General features: G+C 43.4%; 1 protein-coding gene and 1 non-coding gene across 19 annotated transcripts in view; both read left to right on the top strand.

Moving 5' to 3' along the window:
- The first annotated feature begins 3,720 nt into the window (after positions 1 to 3,720).
- Positions 3,721 to 3,848, top strand: LOC111770732 (small nucleolar RNA SNORA18). The gene has a single exon (XR_002804138.1). It is a non-coding gene; the product is annotated as a small nucleolar RNA SNORA18 (small nucleolar RNA).
- A 5,183-nt stretch (positions 3,849 to 9,031) lies between these two features.
- ECPAS (Ecm29 proteasome adaptor and scaffold) overlaps positions 9,032 to 21,600 on the top strand; it is a 95,440-nt gene continuing 82,871 nt past the window's right edge. The window contains exons 1-3 of one of the 18 annotated variants that reach the window (XM_070251317.1): positions 9,343 to 9,719; positions 16,981 to 17,189; positions 17,704 to 17,807. In XM_070251317.1, the coding sequence (XP_070107418.1) occupies positions 17,786 to 17,807 (22 nt within the window). In that variant the 5' untranslated portion in view covers positions 9,343 to 9,719; positions 16,981 to 17,189; positions 17,704 to 17,785. Of the gene's footprint in view, positions 9,720 to 9,994; positions 10,361 to 10,591; positions 10,848 to 14,810; positions 16,013 to 16,980; positions 17,244 to 17,703; positions 17,808 to 21,600 lie in introns of those variants that run through there. The other 17 variants (XM_070251323.1, XM_070251319.1, XM_070251316.1 and 14 more) reach the window with 17 other exon arrangements.

The raw sequence follows: 21,600 nt of genomic DNA, 5'->3' as shown, positions 1-21,600 counted from the left end.
TTCCAACGTTCCACTCCTTGGCGGTCTGGGGTTCGCCGGTTCAGATCCCGGGTGCGGACATAGCACCACTTGGCAAGCCATGCTGTAGTAGGCGTCCCACGTAGAAAGTAGAAGAAGATGGGCACAGATGTTAGCTCAGGGCCAGGCTTCCTCAGCAAAAAGAGGAGGATTGGCAGCAGTTAGCTCAGGGCTAATGTTCCTCAAAAAAAAAAAAAAATTTGTAACTCAAAAAACCTAACTTTCAGAAAAGAATGAGTGTATTGGAGTAATTGAGTGAAAAGCAGAATGACAGGTTAGTGAGTGGGCTAAAAGATGGGAAAGCTTAAGTGGTAGAATTGTAGGTAGAATTGTGAGGAGCTGGGAGGATGCTGATTTTATCATCTGACCCAGTGGAATATGCGATGTCAGGGACTTCGCAGTTTATACTGGAGATGGCTACATGGGGAAAGGCATTATCAGATAAGGTAGGAAGTCAGAGTGGGTTCCGTGAAGCTGTTGAGGACGTAGGGGTGTTCATAACTACTAAGCAGATTCCAGAGGGCTCAGTGGAGGGTTTGGGGGTGCATGTGAGAAGGCACAGAAGCGTAGGGTTGGTGACACAGGGATAGCAAGATCCTCTCAGGGGGTGGGGGGAATTGAGGATTACAAAAGAGACAATGCATTTCTTAGACTGGGGTAAATTCAGGCTGGGTTGCAGCAGTTATTTTTCCTCTGTTAGATAGTATCGATAGTACTATTTTACAAAGCTTCCCTACTTCATAGATCCAGTTACAAAGGTAATCTGGGCAGAGGCACAGTGTATGTCTCTGGGTGGGGATTGGAATTAAGTAGTTCTTTGAGCTCCTGAATGCAAAAGCTGGATTCGCATGAAACATACTAGGCATTCATGACTCAGGGTCAGTTCTCATCTTCCGAGCTGGCTGGTTGCTAGACACCGGAGGCCAGTTCTCCCCCAAAGGCTCCACTGACTAGGCCCTGATGCTCTTGGGGACGAGACCAGGGCAGGCTGCAATGTGGCCAAATGATTTTCTGAATGTGTTGACCTTACCTGGTCACAGTTGATGTTCTCGCTGGCTTAGAAATGTTCACCTTTGCTTTGACCTCAGCTGGGTGTGTTCCTATTTGCTTTACAACTTGGCTTTTGTCTTTACCAACAACGTTTGTTCTTCTGTATCACTCTTCCTATTATAAGGCAACTCCCGTACTTTTTGAAAGTAAGTGGATAGGAAGGGGGAGATAATACATGATGTTTGTTTAAACGCTGAATATGGGGCTGGCCCGGTGGTGCAGCAGTTAAGTTTGCACGTTCTGCTTCTCGGGGAACCTGGGGTTCGCCGGTTCGGATCCTGGGTGCAGACATGGCACCACTTGGCAAAAGCCATGCTGTGGTAGGTGTCCCATGTATAAAGTAGAGGAAGATGGGCATGGATGTTAGCTCAGGGGTAGTCTTCCTCAGGAAAAAGAGAAGGATTGGCAGCAGATGTTAGCTCAGAGCTAATCTTCCTCAAAATATGGTATATATATATATATATATATATATATATACACATATACATACAATGGAATACTACTCAGCCATAAAAAAGACAACAACATGGATGGACCTGGAGGAAATTATGCTAAGCAAAATAAGCCAGACTGAGAAAGACAAACACCAGATGCTTTCACTCATTTGTGGAATATAAACAAACACATGGACAAAGAAAACAGTTCAGTGGTTACTAGGAGAAGGGGGGTAGAGGTTGGGCACCAGGGGTGAAGGGGAGAACTAATGTGGCGACAGACAAGAAATAATGGACAACTGAAATTTCACAATGATGTAAACTATTATGAAGCTCAAATTTAAAAAACTGGCTTAGGGGCCGGCCCTGTGGCTGAGTGGTTAAGTTCGCACACTCTGCTTCGGTGGCCCAGGGTTTCGCCAGTTCAAATCCTGGGTGTGGACATGGCTGAGGTGGCAGCATCCCACATGCCACAACTAGAAGGACCCACAACTAAAAAACACACAACTATGTACCGGGGGGCTTTGGGAGAAAAAGGAAAAATAAAATCTTAAAAAAAAAACTGGATTAAAAATGTATAACTAAGATTTGTACAGTTCAATATATATAGATTTTTTACCTAAAACCTGTAAAATTAAGAGGTGGGGAGCAAAGAGCTATAGATGAAACAAGAATGGTAGAATTTTTTTTTCCCCCGAGGAAGACTAGCCCTGAGCTAACATCTGCTAATCCTCCTCTTTTTGCTGAGGAAGACTGGCCCTGAGCTAACATCCATACCCATCTTCCTCTACTTTATATGTGAGACACCTACCACAGCATGGCTTGCCAAGAGGTGACATGTCTGCACCTGGGATCTGAACTGGTGAACCCTGGGCCACCGAAGTAGAACGTGCGCACGTAACTGCTGCACCACTGGGTGTGGCCCCAAGAATGGTAGACTGTTGATAGTACTTCTCGGATAAAGTGTATAGGGGGTTCAGTATATTATCCTGCTTATTTTGAATATATGTGAAACTCTCAATAATAAAAAGTAACACATATAAAGTTAAAAAAAATGCTAACCATTGATACTTAAAGCTTTAAAAAGAGTTGTAATATATTTACATTGTTTCGATAAGTTGTGTAGTATAAATGATGATTGCTCAATAAATTTTTAAATGACCATTGAAAATTTTTTTAATATTTTCATTCATATACATATTTTTGTTGAAGAAAAGGATGACAAAGTGAACAGTAAGACTTTCAAAGTTAAAGCTATACCATATCAGTATAAATTACTGTGGGGAGGGCCAGCCCCACGGCGTAGTGGTTAAGTTCAGTGCACTCCACTCCAGCGGCCCGGGTTCTCAGGTTCGGATGCCAGGCGCGGACCCACACCACTCGTCATGCCATGCTGTGGTGGTGACCCATAAACAAAATAGAGGAAAGACTGGCACAGATGTTAGTTCAGGGCTAATGTTCCTCAAGCAAAAAAATCCCCCCAAAACTATAAACCAATGTTACTGCAATAAAGAAAAAAATTATTGTGGGGGAAGTAAAATTGAAAAATTGAAATATGACTTCAAGAAGAAAATGCAATTATGTAAAATTTCTGATTATTAAGAACTTCATGTGTTTTTTTAATAGATGATGGTAGGCATCAAATCAATATCTTATTTGGATTCTATACATATTTTTTAAAAAGTGATAGAAGGGTCTTTACTTAAAATGCTAATTTTTTTCTTTGAGGAAGATTTGCCCTGAGCTAACATCTGCTGTCAATTCTCCTCTCTTTGCTGAGGAAGACTGGCTCTGAGCTAACATCTGTGCCCATGTTCGTCCACTTTATATGTGGGACGCCTAACACAGCATGGCTTGCCAAGTGGTGCCAGGTCCGCACCGGGGATCTGAACTGGTGAACCCTGGGCCACCGAAGCGGAATGTATGAACTTAACCTCCGTGCCACCGAGCCGGCCCCTAAAATGCTAATATTTACAATAGAATTTGTTGTCAAAATTTCTTCTTTTCAATTATTTAAGTTATGAGGGAAAATTTTAGATGTCAACCTGAAAATGTGTGAATGGATTACATTGTTTTTCAAAATTTGCAGGGGATACATGAACAAAAATCTGTGAAATCACTGTCTAAAGGCAACAGAGGAGATACGGTCTTCTAGTAGAGGGATAAATACCATCGTTGGAGGAAAGCTTGCCACAGCCTCTAAAATGCAAGGCGTCCTGTTGAGGTCTATCCGGATGGGGCTTTTTCTGTAGACCTACATTGTTGGAAACGCCTCACAGAGTAATGAGGTTTCCTTTACTCACAGAACTGGCTGTTAGATCGGTGGGAAAGAACTACAAGACAGAGCTGCTAAAGCTATGAGAGACCTAATAGTCAATCTTTTTTGTCTTAGGTATTGCATGTCCCAATGATCTGTACTATTCTAGGGTGAGAAAGCTTATGAGTAAATATGATTTGCATTTACTCCTGTTTAGAGGGTGTCTGAAATTGAGAACAATTTCAATTACAACAAATTACAACAAATTGTTGTAATTTCAATTACAAGAAGAATCAGGCAGATCCATGGACTGTGACCCTAAATGTGGCCCTAAAGGAACTTGGTTGAAGAAATTGGATCCCAAAGATTACAGGTGGGGAATTTTTAAAGTATGTCCATACTCAAGTGGAGACAAAGGAAGCCCAACTGAAAGAATTGTGAACCGACTGACAAGACAACCACGGATTGCGCAAAACGTCTTTTTAAAAGGGCTATCTTGGAGATTATGACTCAAACTCTGGAGGAACTAAGGTGATTGGCAGTGGAAGTGTCGCTGACTAATTACCCTGAGGAACAAGAGAGGTTTCAGAAGCATTTAACTGTTTCTCCAAATTGTTTTTTGTTGTTGTTGTTGTTATTTTAAGAGATGCAATCACCAACCACCCTGAACCAGATAGAGCCCAAAGCAAGAGCAGCATGCAGATAAGCTGAGAGACGCCAGCTGAGCCTGCGCAAGTGAATGCCCACCCCACTCTTTTGAATATTCATTCCCCATCCGAAATAAAGGGCCCCTGCTTTACTTTGTATGACAACTACTTCTGGTAGAGTCTGATTTTAACTCGCTAGGAGGCGAACCCACTTTGGTTCAGTAACAAGGAATCACAACATGTGAAATTTCTTAAATGAAAATGTATTGACTTTAAATAATTTTGCCTATGCTAAACACAATAAAAAAGAAAAACCCTTTACAATAAAAAAATAAAATAAATAATAAATAAATTGTAAAAATAAATAAATAAAATGTAAGATGTACTATTAAATTGGACCAGGTCTGCTTTTTGCCTTTCTCCAGTGGTACGTGAGAGGGCAAAATAAAGTGAAGAGGAGGGTTTGCCCAAAGTTGGGAATTAATTGGCACTGTCTGTGAGATACAAACCAAGGAAAGAGAGACTTGAAGGTGCTAGTAAGAATTCATTGTCATCTTTGGAGTTTATGTTAAGAATGGAAAAATAATGCTTGGGAGAGGACACATAGACCAGAAAGTGGTCAAAACATTCAAGGTAATGATGAGGATCTGAAATGCTCTCTAGGGGGCTGGCCTGGTGGCACAGTGACTAAGTTTGGTGCTCTGCTTTGCCAGTTTGGATCCTGGGCACAGACCGACATACTGCTTATCAAGCCATGCTGTGGCAGGCGTCTCACATATAAAATAGAGGAAGATGGGCATGGATGTTAGCTCAGGGCCAATCTTCCTCAGCACAAAATAAAAAATAAATGGAATAAAATGCTCTCAAAATCCACAGGAATTAGAGAGTGAAAGAGTGGAAGGATTCTTATGGTGGTTAGAGACTGATGTTTCTGAGTATGATTTTTAGAAAGTGGAATGTTCTATGGGCAGTGAAATACGTCCTTAATCAATAACTGACTGTAAAGAGAAGAGATGAAGATCATTAGTGTGTAGACTTTGTTGGCAGATTGAATCTAGTCCCTGACTTTTTTGGTGACCAAAATGAGGACTATATAAGACTTAATTATATAGAATTTTGGCCTGTCTGGAGCTCTTTGGGAATGGATAATGAATCATTTGGTATAGCTGGATTTTTCAAGATAGTTTAGAATTAATCCTTTTAGGTACCTGAAATGGCTATAATCATTTAGCATTATTAATGATTAATCATTTGTAATCATTTTAGATGAAAAGCTTGGTAAAATATACTCCATACTTCCTTGATTTTTGATGCTGATATATTAGACATAATTTTACTATTTCTTTCTTTTCTTTTTTTTTTTTTTTTTTTGCTGAGGAAGATTAGCCCTGAGCTAAAATCCATTGCCTATCTTCCTCCTCTTTTGTTTGAGGAAGATTAGCCCTAAGCTAACATCTGTGCCAATCTTCCTCCACTTTATATGTGGGTCACTGCCAAGGCATGGCTGCTGAGTGGTGTAGGTCTATGCCCTGGATCCAAACCTGCAAACCTGGCTGGCTGAAGCAGAGCATGCTGAACTTAACCGCTACACCATGAGCCGGCCCCTAATTTTACTACTGTTTGATGTCAGGATTAGCATCATGAACACGAGTTATTCAAGTGAAACAATTTCAGGGCCTATGGGGTGGGTAGTGCTTTTTATATTTTACATATCTTCCTCGGCTTATGATGGGGTTATGTCCTGATAAATCTATGGAAAACTTGAAAATGTCATAAATGGAAAATGCATTTAATACACCTAACCTACCGAACACCATAGCCTAGCCTAGCTTACCTTAAATGGCTGAGAACTCTTATATTAGCCTACAGCTGGGCAAAATCATCTAACATAAAGTCTATTTTATAATACAATGTCGAGTATCTCATGTAATTTCTTGAATACTGTACTGAAAGTGAAAAACAATGGTTGTATGGGTACAGAACGGTTGTCAGTGTATGAATTGTTTACCTTTGTGATCACAGGGCTCCCTCGGAGCTGTGGTTCACTGCCACTGCCCAGCGTCACCACAGAGAATCGTACCACCTATCGCTAGCCCAGGAAGAGATCAAAATTCAAAATTTGAAGTACAGTTTCCTTTTTTTTGAGGAAGATTAGCCCTGAGCTAACTGCTGCCAATCCTCCTCTTTTTGCTGAGGAAGACTGGCCCTGAGCTAACATCCATGCCCATCTTCCTCTACTTCATATGTGGGATGCCTGCCACAGCATGGCTTGCCAAGCGGTGCCATGTCCGCACCCGGGATCCGAACCGGCGAACCCCGGGCCACCCAAGCAGAACATGTGAATTTAACCGCTGCACCACTGGGCCGGCCCCTGAAGTGCTTTGGCACCACCATAAAGTCAAAAAATTGGTCAAACCATTCTAAGTCGAACCACTGTAAGTTGGGACCGTCTGTATAAATAACCCCAGAACGCTTTGCTTTTTGAGTTCCTATAGCTTCTTTTCATAGTTTTCCTGCTTCTTCCCTTGTTTGTAAGGGTGTCCGTTAGCACTTCTGTCATCCATGTCCCTGCCCAGAAGACTGCTTTCTAATATTCTGCTTCTAATCTGCTTTGACCATGGAGCAGGATTACCCACCTTATTGGAACTGCACACACGGTTAGTGTGACTAGGTAGGGCCTACAAGAGGGGAGAGGGGACTTCTAAGGAGTGGAAGATGTAAGTTTTTAGTTCCTGGATTTTGTGGTATTTTATTTTGGTTTCTCAGTGGCCTCTTCTCTGCCCCCTGTTCACCCCCTCCCCCAATTCCTTCGTGTCTGTTTTTGAAAGTTGAAGTAAATTCTAGATAGGAAGTATCTCAAGGCCACTATTCAAACCAAAGTGTCTAGTAAGAATATAAAACTACTTAGCAGGAAAAATAAAACTATAAGTAGTTCGAAGGGAGAAGCAACTATGTAAATGCTTAGAGCTTTAAACAGTAGTGATTAGCAGCAGCATTGTAAGTGCTAGACGTTACTGTATAGAACGAGATGTTAAAGGCATCCTTTTTTTTTTGCCTGACAATTTCACGTCTACATAAAGAAATACGTGACTTCATACACATATAATTGTAAAAATGTCTTACAGTAGCATTGTTTGCAATAGTAAATAATTGTAGACAATTTAAATGCTCATCAATAAGGGAATGATGAAATACATTTTGTCAGGTACTTATCACACAGCCATTTAAAACAATGAGGTCGTTCTGTACATATAGATCATAGTGGCTAAAAACTGCAGACTCTGGATCCATACTGCCCGAGTTCAAGTCCTCACTCCCCGACTTTCTAGGCTGTGGCACTTTCGGTACGTTCTTCAACCATCCTGTGTCATAAAAATCCATACTTCCTAAGACTGTTGTGAGGATTAAATAAATTCATCCATGTAAAACACTTTAAACAGTCCTTGGTACAATTAGTATTAGCCATTATTATCATTACTCATATAGAAGGACACCTATGATATATTGTTCGGTGAAAAGATAAAGCTACATAATAGTATGTGTAGTAGGATTCCATTTTTGTCAGAACAAGCAAAAATCTGCATGTATATACATATACGTGATTTGCACCCACGTGGACTCTGGAATTTCTACGTGGGAGGAACTTATATGAATTGCTGACTGGTCTTGTGCGGAAGTTAAAATTGCCTAACAAACTTTTTGTTTTTAACTTAGAGCCTACATTTTTTGGGTAGTGGTTTAGAAGGATCTACCTGAGGTTATGGGAAGTCAGTTTCCCCAAACCGGGCATTGGTGCAGCCACTTTACACATAACACTCACAGAAACGGTCAGGAAAGGTTGTGTGCACCAAACTGTTAATAGGGATTATTTCTAGGGAACAGGGTGAGCGGATGGTGGGCATGGAGGTGGGGGACAACCTTTACTTCATACACTTCTGTATTGCATTCTTTGCAAATAGTTCACGTGCATTGATCTTGTGTCAACATCAAACAAGAGTCAAAAGTCCTCCAAAGAGATTGCTTAACTTAATGTACTATGAAGTCATTAACAAAAAAAGAGCGGTGGTAGTGTAGAGCTTTTGAATTAATATGGAAGGAAGTTTGTGGAATTACATATACACTAATACAAAACTTGATTGTGAGTATGAAGCGCCCCTCCCCATCCTAGTTGTTTTGGGGGCTGTATCTACCTGTGCGGACAAGGTCTCAGAGGACGCATCCAGCTGGGCCTGTTGCTGTAGTTTTCTCTGGGGAGTGGGATAGAGGGGAAAGTGGCAGGAAGGCCTTTCACTTTTAATTTTAAGGTAATCTGAATCATTTGAAACTTTTTCAAAAATCATGTACGGTTTATATAATAAAATCAATAAAGGAAATAAATGTCTTTAATGCTGTGTAAGTACCTTGTACTTGCCTACCTTACATCTGGAATGACACGATATATTCATTTTTCAAGACATTAACTAGGGCTTTACAGATTTCCGCTTTTAGGAATAAACGCAATGTCAATCCATTTAGGATCCTGATTTCTTCCTCCTATACCAAAAAAAAAAAAAGTATCTGATCTTGTACCTAATTTGTTATGACAGTACCATCACTTAGTGTACAGCAATTATGCAACCCTTCCATTTGAATTCCATTTTGCAAGAGTTTTTCACGTCCATGACCTCATGGACAAACTTAAGGCATAAAGTTAAAATTGGCATATTGAAAATAAATCGCTGGGTTACCAAAAAGAGTGTAGATATTAGAATAAAAATATTAAAAAAATAGCTCATAGAAGCATATATACTTGAATTTGAACTCTAGAAACCTTGGTTCATTTAACTTTCCGTGGGCTTACTGATTTTCCTGCACTCGGTAATGCTAGTTTCCAAGAGCTTCAGAAATCTACACTCGATCACCGCCTTTAAGCAAAGGCACCCGGGGTTCCCGGGCCGTTCGCGGCGCCGGGGCTCGCCCGGGACTGAGTCAGCGCCGGGGCCGAGAAGTTCGGCGGGCGGCGCAGGGCGGAGCTTCCTCCCGCCGACTCCGAACCCGGCTACACTTCTCCGAGTCCACGTCTCTTCCTTTGGACAGGCGTGTTTCTTCAGGTCGGGACCAGCCAACGTGACAGCCACGGACCTTTGAAAAGGGAGCTTCGGCCCCGCCTCGACGGTCTCCCGCGGCCCGGGCAGCGCGGCCCGGCTCGGTCAAGCCCCTCACCGCCTGTGGCGCGCGGCTCCTGGGGGCCGAGCCCGCCGAACGCCTGGCTCCGGGGCGCCCACCTCGCGGCGCCCAGCGCAGCATCCCGCATGGAGACCGGCTCGGACTCAGGTCAGAGGCCCGCCCGCCCCGCGCCGGGGCCGCCGCAGGCTGCAGGCGGCGCCGGCGCGGCGGGGCTGCTAGGCCGGGCCGCCGGCGCAGGCCTCCGCGTGCCGGGTCGGCGCGGGGAGCGCTCGCGGGCCGGCTCCGGCGCGCGGGGCGGGCGGCGGCAGGTGGGCAGGACGAGCCGCGAGCGAGCGCGGGCGGGCGAGCGAGGGCGGGCGGGCGCGCGAGGGGCCCGGCGGGGGGGCCGCTGGGAGGATGGCTCAGCTCTTTCTAAATATAAAACCGGCGTGAGTTGGGGAGCGCGGCGCGGAGCCGCAGAGCCGCCGCGCGGGCCGGGCGCGCCGGGACTCGGCCGACAGGCGGCTGCGGCTCCGCAGAGGCGCGAGGCTGCAGGAGCGCCCGGGTCGCGAGCTCGCGGGGACGGCGAGAGCGACGCGTGCAGCGAGGAGGACGCGTGCGGCGGCGGGCGGGCCTCGTGGGCGCCGCGCGGCCCGTGCCGAGCGACCGGGGGCGGCTCACGGCCCCTGCCGCCCCGCGAGCGGCGAGCCCCCCGCGCCGCCGGTCCGCGCCCTCCCCCTCCGGCCCCTCCCTCCCTGCCCGGCGCAACATGGCTGCGGCCGCCGCCTCCGCCTCCCAGGACGAGCTGAGTAAGTGCCACCGCGAGCCTGCGGCCGCGAGCCGGAGCCGGCGCTGCGCGGGGCTGGGGGTGGCGGCCGGGGCCGGGCTGCAGGGCTGGGGCGCCGGGCCGGGTGGCCGGGGGGCCGGGCGGGCGGCGGCCGCGGCGCGCGGGGGGCTGGGGAGCTCGGGCCTGGCGGGCGGGCGGGCGGGGCGCTGGACGCCGCCGCCGGCGCTTGTAGGCCTCAGGTTTGCACCGTCACGTTGCGAAATTGAAACCGGAGCCCCGGGCGGAGCCACCTCTACCCACGATCCGCCCCGGCCCGGGAGTGGGGGCAGCTCAGCCCCCCGCCCCCGGCGCCCGATCGGCCGGAGCCCCAGGGTGGCGGGCTGTGTCCGCCCGTCCCGTCTGACCCCTCCGTGGCCTACGGCCCCAACTGCTGGGCGAGTTCTAGAAATGGAGCTTTCGGGGAGGAAGAGATGGTGCCTTTCTGTGACACTCTAGAGATCAGCAGAAAGGTCAAGAATAGGCGGTGACCCTCAGGTGGAGCAGGAAGGACGGGAGGGCAGAGAGGTCGCGGCGCTAGCCGCAGGAGAAGCTCCGGGGGACAGCGGTTTCAGAAAGGAGAGCTGGGGCACACGCGACCAGAAACGTTGCAGTTTTCCAGGGGACGGCGATCCACGTTCGGGGAGAGCGGTGGTCACCCTGAATCCCAGGCCGCCCCGCCCGCCGCCCGGGTTCGCCTCGGTGCTTTGTGGGAAGTGTAGTCCCAGGGCGCCGCAGGCCCACGCTGGGAGCATAAAAATTGAGTTTTCCTAGGACTTAGATAATTTCTGATTGTGTTTGGGGTGGTTAGATGAAATGCTTTAGGTTTTCTTTTTTTGTGTGTGCTTCCTCCATGCTGCCCTTCACTTGATGACAAAAACAAGAAAGATGTTGTTTAGGGATGATGTGAGTTTTAAATGGAATGAAGCATGCGTGAGGTGTCGCAAGCTTTGTGAAGTTTCTGTTGTGACAGCCGCTTCTGAATTTCCATATGGAAGTAGTTATAAACATCATCATTTCTGTTTCTTTGGTGCTTGGCAGTTTGAAGCTACTTTTATATACATGATCTCACTTTTGCCCTCATAACAACCTTGTGAGGCAGCGAGGTAGGAATTATCTCTGTTTTAAAGAGAAGGCAGGTTCAGAGAAATTGAGTTCCTTGCTGCTTTGGCACAAAACTGGAGGAGCAGGAGTAATGTTTGCCATACACAGTTGGTGTGACCCTGGGCAGGATGGAGATTCTGGGCAGACAAGGTCTCATGGTGTGGTGAGAGATAGACACGGAATTGGTTGGTTGTCTGTCAGTTCCAAGCTGGAGCCCCGACCAGTTCCCTGCTGTTTTTCCTTCCATTTTTGTTATGGTGGTAAAATACACATAACATAAAATTTGCCATCATAACCATTTTTAAAAATTTATTTTTTGATTGAGGTCATGTTGGTTTATGATATTGTGTAAATTTCAGGTGTATATCATTATATTTCCGCTTCTGTATGGACTGCATCCTGTTCACCACTGAAAGTCTAGTTCCTATTCATCGCCATACGTATGTGCCCCTTTTCACCTTTTGCCTTCCCACCAGCGCCTTCCCCTCTGGTAACCCCCAGTCTGTTCTCCATATGTGTTTGTGTGTCTTCCACGTTTGCCATCTTAACTGTTTTAAATGTACAGTTTACTGGTATTACGTACCTTCATATTGTTCTGCAACCGTCACCACCGTCTATCTCCAGACCCCTTTTCAGCTTGCAAAACTGAAACTCTGTACCCAGTAAACCCCATTTCCCTGTTCCCCCCTCCTTCCAGCCCCTGGCAACCACCAGTCTGCTTTCTGTCTCTATGATTTTGACTATTCTAGGTGTCTCATGTAAGTGGAATCATAGAGGATTTGTCTTTTTGTGAGTGGCTTATTTCACTTAGCATAATGTCCTTGAGGTTCATCCATGTTATGGCATGTGATGGGGTTTCTTCCTTTTTAAGGCTGAATAATATTCCGTTGTATGCTTATTTCACATTTTCTCATCCATTCATCTGTCAGTGGACACTTGGGTTGCTTCTATGTTTTATCTGTTGAGAATAATGCTGCTACACACATGGGTGACCAAATATCTCTTTGAGACTGCTTCCAGTTCTTTTGGCTACCTACCCAGAAGTGGGATCATATGGTAATTCTATTTTTAATTTTTTGAGGAACCGCCATACTGTTTTCCACAGTGGCTGCACCATTTTATGTTCCCACTAACAGTACACAAGGGTTCCAATTTTTCCACGTCCTCGCCAACGCTTATTTTCTGTATTTTTGAAAGTAGCCATCTCAATGGATGTGAGGTGGTCTGACTTTTTAAATTGTTATACTGTGTGATAGCTAAGTTCTCATTGTACCCCTAAACATTTTAAATCTGATTTACCATTTGGAATGGGGAACAAAACTAGAGGACGAGTTGGATATTGTGCTAAAGTGGCTGACGTATTTGTGTATATGCAGTGTGCTCCTGTGTATCAGGTACCTGTTAGGGTGCTGGTGGTAGTACTTCTGGTTAGGGGAATTTACTGGCTTTAGAAGCTACTGGAAAAGTTAAGAGCAAATAATTCTAATCCTTGCTTTTCCATTGTTTTGTTTGGTCATTTCATCAATCATCAACCACAGATACCTGTTAACTTGGTTTCTATATTTCTTCAGGAGAGATTAAATACTTGGCACGCTTGCATATAGACTGGCTATGAAGTTTCACATAAACTACTTTTGGTTTCAGAATGGCTATAATGAAAGATGAGATGATTGGTAAAAAGGTGCTTTTTAAAATTCCGCCGTAAAAAAAGGAGCTAAGTCTGAATACTTGTGGCCATTATTTCGGCTAGTAGGTAATAAAAGCAAACTACTAGATGCCAGCATTGTTTTTTTCCCCCCTAATATTTTATTGTAAAAATCTTCAAATATACAGAAAAGTTGAAAGTGAGCACTCACATACCCACTGCCTAGATACTATGTTTATTTTACTAGCTTTATCACCTTTCAATCCACCTTTTAAAATCCTATTCTCGTTATTTTATTTTTTTAATTTAAAAAAGGTTGCAGTAGAATATACATAAGATTTATCATCTGAACATTTTGTAAATGTACAGTTCCGTGGCATTAGGTACTCAATCCACCTTTTTTGGATGCATTTCAAAGTAAAAAATACACTTCCCCCTAAATATTTCAGCACCAGCATTGTTTTAAGTGCTTTATATATATTCTTTTATCATCAAAATAATCCTAAGAGGTAGGTAAAATTATTATCACTGTTTTATGGAATGGAAAACAGGCTTTTTAGGGCCCAAGGAACCACAGCCGGTAAGTGCCGGAGTTGGAACTGGATCCCAGGTGTCTCAGACCCCAGTGTGCAGTCATAACCAGCTTTTAGGCTGTGTTACCTCAGTGAGCCGTAGTCACAGCGTTCCCGCTGATGAAAAGATCGAGTCAGTTGCTTTGCTAAATTCTCAGCCAGAAGTTCCTTTAATCCAACTATCTGACTGCCCTTGAACATTGCAATGGGGTACAAAAGCAGCAGCAGAGCCCACCAGTGGAGTTATAATACTGTTGAGAAGAAAGGAAGAGTACATGTAAATAGATGGGTAAGGACTGAAGTATATGATTATACGATCCAGATAATGCTCCAGTAGTATCATCTGTGCTTCCCGGGTCTGTTATTTAGAGGTCTATAGCTGGTAACACTGTGTTTCTATAGATTTCAAATTAGCATTTTTTATCTTTCCATTTGAATTGATATGCTTCATAGATTTTAATTAAATCCATAGCTGTTTTCAATTGTATCTGTCACCACACTTTGCAGGAGCTCCTGAGAAGTAGAATTGACTGTTAGGTTTCTCTTTTCTTTTCTTTTCTTTTTTTTGGAGTAGTATTGACGCTTTCACGGGTCAGAGTTGCCAAAAGGTAAGCAGGATAATCTTGGGTTGGGATTTGTCAGAATTTATCCTTTCACGAGTATCATGTAATTGTCACTGTGAGTGAGGTGATTGTAATGGAATAATAGTAAAGCTGATGTTTATTGAAGGCTGACCATGTGTTCTAATCACTTTGTACATGTTAACTGATGAATCCCTGCGACAACCCTGTGTGTTTGGTCCTCTTATTGTCTCAGTGTCTAGCTTCCCTCCCATTACAGAGTTAGGGATTGAACTCAGAATCTCTGATTGCGAAGTTTATGTTAATTCCACTCTACCCCTGTGTGACTCTCCGAAAGGGAAAATACACAGTTTATAACAAGGTCAGCATGGCTTTTCCCCCTCGTGTCTTGCTTGCCTCCAGGAGGAATCTTCTGTTGTGTATAAAATGTGGCAGTATTCTGATGTTCTTTGAATAGAACATATTAGATTTTTGGGTTAGATGCCAAAATAGAGAACAGTTAGTTCTGACTGTTAAAAGCAGTTCTGAAATCTAGTTTGTAAATTACTTAACGTCATAGCCTGTAGTGCTTTCTTTATATTTAGGGTGATAGAACTGTTTGGAATGAAATGAAATTCAATGCAGGGCATGTGGGCTAGTTTTTCTTCTAATATTATCCTCTGCCAGTTCATGGAAAAGTTGACATTGTAGTTATATTTCAGCGGTGGAGAGGGAGATTTCTGACGGAGGGAAGGAAGCGTTTGAGACTTTTCACCTGGTCAGCTGTTTAGCGGTTTCATATTCTGGGCTTTATAATTATAAGGCATCCTTGGGATCTGATCTTCAGTGGGATAAAGACAACCCAGGAAGGCGTAACGGCCTGTAATCTTACAGCACGTGCTATTCAATTTGACCATTTGACATAGCCATGGGGATCTTCCATTGCAAAGGTTGACCAGATAATCAGCCTGTCACATGCGTTCTGAGAGAGACTCTGGTCAGTGCCAGGAATGCTCATGTCTCCTAGAGGGTGAGACGTGGGAAGCTCTGTGTGTAGCTGTGTCAGTGAAGGTGACTCTGTGGGCACACTGAAATAGCTCCCAGAGATGGTTGCTTTAATGACACCAGACGTGCAGCTGAGCTGGTCTTTGTAGAAAGGCTAAATCAAGCCTGTGTCATTTAAATTTTTGTTACTTAAGCAAATAGGAAGGTTAAAATGGAAAATAACGATGATATTTCTATTTTTTATCAACTTCTGATTTTTCACTTCCGCCCCATTCTGCTTTGAATTATGCTTTCAGTAAATTGTAATTTAATAAATGCCAACGTTATTGAGAATAGTTGGCCCTGGGGCTTCGACCTTGTTCAGAAGACAGATGTTAAAATGGTAGGCACTGCCGGTGTGCTCAGAGGGTCTGATCCAAGTTGCTGGTCTCTGGTTTCAGGCCTGGCCACTCTCTATCTTGATCCTTGCCGTCCTTGGTGGCTTGTTTTTCTCACACATTTTCCAATTCAATAAGCAGACTTTAAAAATTGAGTGACTAACTTATTTTCCTGTCCTCACAGCGCTTACAATTCAGAGTAGAGACAGATTTATGTATAAAGAGAGAGAACTGATATGAAGAATGATGTGAACAATGCTTAACAGTTCTTTGGAATCATTGAGGAACGAGATGAACATTCCAGGCTGAGGGCCCAGTGGCCTGAGCTAAGACATTGAGACCGGAAAATATTGAGTATTTTTGGAGAAAGTTTGAGTAAGTCTGATATGACGGAGCAGGGGTCCTAAGGCTACGTGAAGCCCTGGGAAAGGAGACAAAATCTGGGGTTTGAGACTTGGCCCTTTCTGCCTTTTACGATTTGGGATCTTGGGTAAATTACCGTACCTTTGTAAGTCTCAGTTTCTTTCTCATAAAGTTGGGATAATAAGAAATACTCATAGTGTTGTTAGGATTAATGTATGTGAAAATGTGCTGTATAAACAATTAAGCTCTATATAAATTATTATTATTATTTTTATTTGGGAGGGCAGTGGGAGACGAAGCTGGGAAGATAGGTTGGGACCAGCTTGTGTAGGAATGCCAACACAGCTAGTTTAGACTTTGTTCTCTAGACAGTAGAGACCCATCAAAGGCTTTTAAGCAGGGGTGTAACATGAGTAGGTCTGTTTTATAAGGATAACAGGTGGCAGTGGAACATTGGTTGCAAGGACCCAGAGACGGAGAGTAGCAACGCTATTAGGAGGGTGTCAGAGTGGCCGAGTAAAAGTAATTTTAGGGTCTGAACTGGGACAGTGGATTTGGCAACGAGTTAATATAATCTAGAATCCCAAAACAGGAAGAAATTGTTGGCCAAGCAGCTGAGGGTTATTCAAGAGAGGGAGGAGTTAGAGACTATTCCGAGAACCTACCTGAGGGATTAGGGGGGCAGAGAGTGTAGCCTCTAGACAGATTTAGGGAGGTGGAACTGGAGAAAAGAGAGAATGGGTTTGTGTTCAACAAATAAATTATTTGTTGAGTGAATGAGTTGTATTATTGAGGCCCCCATGCTGAGTTGTTGTGGGAGGCTGTTTCGAATAGTGGCGCAGACCTCTGGTGTTGGAGCCAGTTTTGAGTCCTGGCTCTGCCACTTTTTAGTTAATAAATAGCCTTGAACAAGGGACCTAACTTCTGGGCCCTGGTGTTCTCATCTGTAAAATGGGGTAATAACAAAACCTGTTTTACAGGGTTGTTCTAAGAATGAGAAGAGCTGTGTGTGTTAAGAACTTGGCGTAGTGCTCGGCACGTGGCTTGCAGGTGTGTGGGAACTTTGGCTCTGAAGCTCGGGCGAGTGTGGGGCTGATGGTGGTGGAGTCACGCACGGAGGGATCATCCAGAGGACAGCCGTCTGGGGCTGTGTGCGCTTAGGGACGAGAAGAAGACAAAGAAGAACCAGGCAAGGGGCAGCAGGGGTGCTGAGACACTGCAGAGGTTCCCAGGGTTATGACTGGTAACCATTTACATTCTCAGTTGTAATGTGCTAATACCATGTGTGCCCACTCACTAATACTCTTCTTGTAAAACTGTCGTATAATTCAGACTCTTTCTTCCAATTTTAATGTAAGATTTTGTATGTTTATGATATATATGTATATGTACATATATGATAAAATATGTGTTGTATCGGTACTGGAGTTTTTTAGGTCTTCAGTGAATAATTACCAGCGTGTTTTTTATTCAATATTAGCATATTACTTCTACACAGTAAATTTTGTTTGTGGACATATTTCTTACTCTTTCTCCAATTTGGTAATCACTATAATTTTTCCCCCTCATTCTGAATTTGCAAAGCAGGTCATCAAGTTAGGAGATCTTAGCATAGAAATAAAAAGTGCTTATTTTTTCCTTAAAATGGTAGCTGTGAGTATAAATCTTTTAATTGTTTTTTTTCCTGGTGTTCTAAATAATAGATTCTTTATACAATTGCATATGCACGAGTGGATGAACATACCATTGGTGATCCAGAGGATTTTTGTCAAGACTGGATAAACCATGTATCACATTGATTGTAGAGGTTAGTAGATTTAGTTCCTTAGGTTGTGTGCCTTTTTTGTAGTAGTATTTAAAAATGCATAGGATATCAAGCAGCAATTTCCTCCACCATCCTCATGGGTTTTTCTCCTTTTCTAGCTATCCTGAGGGAATCAGTGAAGTTCATGTTAATTTGTATCTGCCTGTAGCCTTTATTCTCTGTAATGATAAACATAAATTAAAAAAATTAGCAAGGGAGAGAAGGGTAAAACTTAAAGCTGTTACTTAGCATTGTGCTCAAGGAAGAGTGTGAGTATTAGTTTACGAGTAGCACTGTCTGCCACAACCACGCAAAATGACTTTACATGCTCCAGGAATGTCATCATGGAGTTGTTTTATTTATGAAAAGAGGTATCGAGAGAGGCATCATCATGGCAATAGGATATTCCTAATTCTGCCATTTTGATATCCACTGTGATGGAAAAGCCATTTAATTCTGCTGCATCCTGAGGCCAAACAAGAGTCTGGTGTCAGTTTCGCTCTTAGAAGATGTTGGATGGTCTTTTGATTGAAACTCTCTAAATTCAGATTGTAATTCTCTGGTATCATGAGCTCAATATCCAGTGAGTATCTGGGATTTCGTAGCTTCAATTTAAAGCGCATTTTGTTGCTATCTTCTAATTTAATTATTGGATCCCCCTTGCCCCAGTGCATTCCACTGTTTTTCACTTTGTATATTGCTGCTGATAGTGTCTGATGCCTTAATTCACTTAGGTGGAATTTTGACGGATGGAATGAATGGAATATTGTATAAACCAAATTCAACTTTAGAATAAATTTGGTTTATTTTTGCTGTTTCACATATCTTCATTCCGTCTTAGAGAAATGGAAAATTGGGAGGTTGGAGGAACTATTTAAAAGAGAAATGAGGACATTGTTTATTCCCTCCTAGATTCTTTCTGTCTTAGAGCTTTCGGGGCTGTGATACATGTGTTAATGTCATTACGATATACTGAAGGCAAGCAGGTCAAACCACAAATGCTGGCATTTAAATAGTGACTTAAATAAAGAACATTCTAGAGTTTACATCTCCAAGTGAGCAGTATCTAAGTAATTAGCTACTTTGGGTAGATCTTACTTACTGTCATCCATTTGACTTTGAAGCAGTCTGAACTCTTGCATAGTATATGTTACCTCCTCTAAACTAGCTGTCATAAACTGAACTAGTCTTTCTGCTCATCACTTCCCTAACGCTGATTTCTAATTGGGTGTCTGCCAGCTGCTATCTCTGTGTGAAAGGGCCTCCTTGGGAGGTGGAAGTGTTTGTGGCCCTCAGTGCATCTGGAGTCTGGCACTTACCCGTTAAATCTAGGGTACAGACGAGGGCTGCCCTCTCCTCACTGGGCCCATCCCTGCCAAGCGAACCCTATGGCTTCTTCCCTTCCTCCGTCTGTGGATGTATGTGTTGAGGGGGAAATAGGAGGTGTGCATGTGACCGGGGAGGGGTAGCCCTATGGTGGGCTGTGGTGGGTTGGTAGGGGGATTAAAGCAGCCTGACATCCTATGCAGATGGCCAGGACTTCTGAAGTGGCAGGAGGAGAAAGACTGCCCTTCCCTGCTCAGAGTCTAGTCTCTAGTGCGTCCTAATGCAGGGGTTTCCATACTGGAGTGTCTGCGTGGGCCCTGGGAGTGTGACTGGTGGGCTAGGGGCTGGGAAGACGGCCTGTCTGATGCCTTTGTTCTGGGGGCAGGTGTCCCAGCAGGGACTGCGTCGGCAGCAACCTCCTGCTCAGGAGCTCATTGCCTGCCAAGGTTCTTATCTTTTGCCCCCTTGGGCTGCCCTGGCACATCTCCTGGCTTACTCGTGGGTCCAGGCACTCCAGGGAGGCTGGACTCTTTGGTCTCTATTCTGAATTCCTGAGGAAGGGATGAATTGAGTCAGGGACCCATCCTGACGCATTGGCGGTGGCCAGGATACAAAGTCACGTTGTACATAGTTGTCTAGTTCAGTTTAGTCTCATTTCCACCCACTCTCTCTGCTTCCGCCGTGCTATAATTCAGCATACTCGAAGGAGCAGTGGATTTGGAGTAGCATTGCCTGGAGTTTGAATCCTAGCCCTGACACCAGCTAGCTACCTTTGTGATCTTGGTCAACGTTCTTAATGAATTCAGGCCTCTGTTTCCTCATCTGTAAGTTGGAGCTGATGTTACCAACTTGAATAAGTAGTACTTTAGAGGGAGGTACTCTGTTCTCCTGCGTACTTGGAGAGTACAGACCTCTCTAGGTTCAACTTACGATTCTGTGTCTCGTTAGCTTGGTGACCTTTGGCAAGGCAGTCAGATCCTGAGCCCTAGTTTTTCATCTATAAATGCAGACAGTAGCTGCTCACCTCACAGCGTTTTTCTGAGGCTCAAAAGGCCGTGTGAAACTGCCTTGTGACAATAACGTGTTTACATATGTGTGAATCAGAAGAAAGGAAATACCATTAGGGAGAATATTTCCTTGTGAAATTATTCTATTATAATCTAGTGTATTTCTGTGGTAACTTGACAGATCTTTCTCAAAATATCCTGTAGCTGTAGACTATTAATTGATTTAAGATTCTATGGCTAGTGGTCTAGGTATTTTCGGCTTTCCCTTTCAAGCTCATCTTCCACCTAAGGCCTCTAATCTCATTTATAATTTAAAATTTACTTTCACATTCAGGAAAAAAAACGATCCTTGTGGAACATTTAAGCAACCTTAAAAATATCCGAAATGTGTCGCCCTGAAATAACCATTTTCTCTTTTTAATTCACACGAGTAATTCATGCTGGTGAAGTAAATTAGTAATGACATAGAGTTAAACAAACAAGTTAAAGAAGAATCTTCTGGAATTCTACCACACGGGGATAATCACTACCTTAAATATAGTCCTTTCCCTATTCTTTTTGACAGTGTGTGCTTTTCTTGTCTACTTTCTAAGGAATGTTTTGATGTTCAAGTTGTCAGGAAAAGATGATACAGCTTAAGGAAACCGAATTATTGCTTTTTCTTTTTTTTACATGTTTTTTCCATAAGTGATGATGTGAATGAAAAACCAGTAATTGCCTTTTCTAATCCTGTGAGAAGATAGCCTTTCTTCCTTAACTCGGAATTTAAAGTTGTGTTTTTGAAGAGACTGGAAGAATGAGTGGTTTATGTGGACAGTTTTGTTTCTCAGGAATAACTACACGTTTTCCGAAATATCAGTGCCTGAAGGTGGATTACACTGAAGTGAAGCCCTTAAACCTTTACTGGTTATTTCTTCTTTGGGGGATAGAAGGAAGAGAGGTCCCTTCTTTCTCTTTAGATAGAGAAACTAAAGAAGGTAAATAATATGAATTAGAGCGTTATTTAATGGAAAGTTAATGAATATATTTATTTTTAGTAAATCTTTTTCCTACATGAGTGTAACAGTTGACATAAGCTAACCTGGAAATTATTTTTTGTTTTAGGATTTAAGAATCTCAGTGTTTTTGATATGTTTCCTTTGAGACTAAATTTTTTTTTAAGACTATTTTTTTTAGAGCAGTTTTAGGTTTACAATAAAATTGAGAGGAAGACACAGAGATTTCCTGTATCCCTACTACCTGCACAGTTGCAAAGCCTCCCCATTATCAACATCACTCACCAGAATGATAGGTTTTTTACTAAGGATAAACTTCTATCGACACATCGTAATCACCCAAAGTCCAGAGTTTATATTATGGTTCACTCTTGGTGTTGGATATTCTGTGGGTTTGGACAAATGTATAATGACATATATCCATCATTATAATATTATATGGAGTATTTTTGCTGCCCCAAAAATCCT

This window comes from Equus caballus, chromosome 25 (genome assembly GCF_041296265.1).
Source record: "Equus caballus isolate H_3958 breed thoroughbred chromosome 25, TB-T2T, whole genome shotgun sequence".
Classification (NCBI taxonomy): Eukaryota; Metazoa; Chordata; class Mammalia; order Perissodactyla; family Equidae; genus Equus; species Equus caballus.
This window is presented reverse-complemented; position numbering and strand designations above follow the sequence as displayed.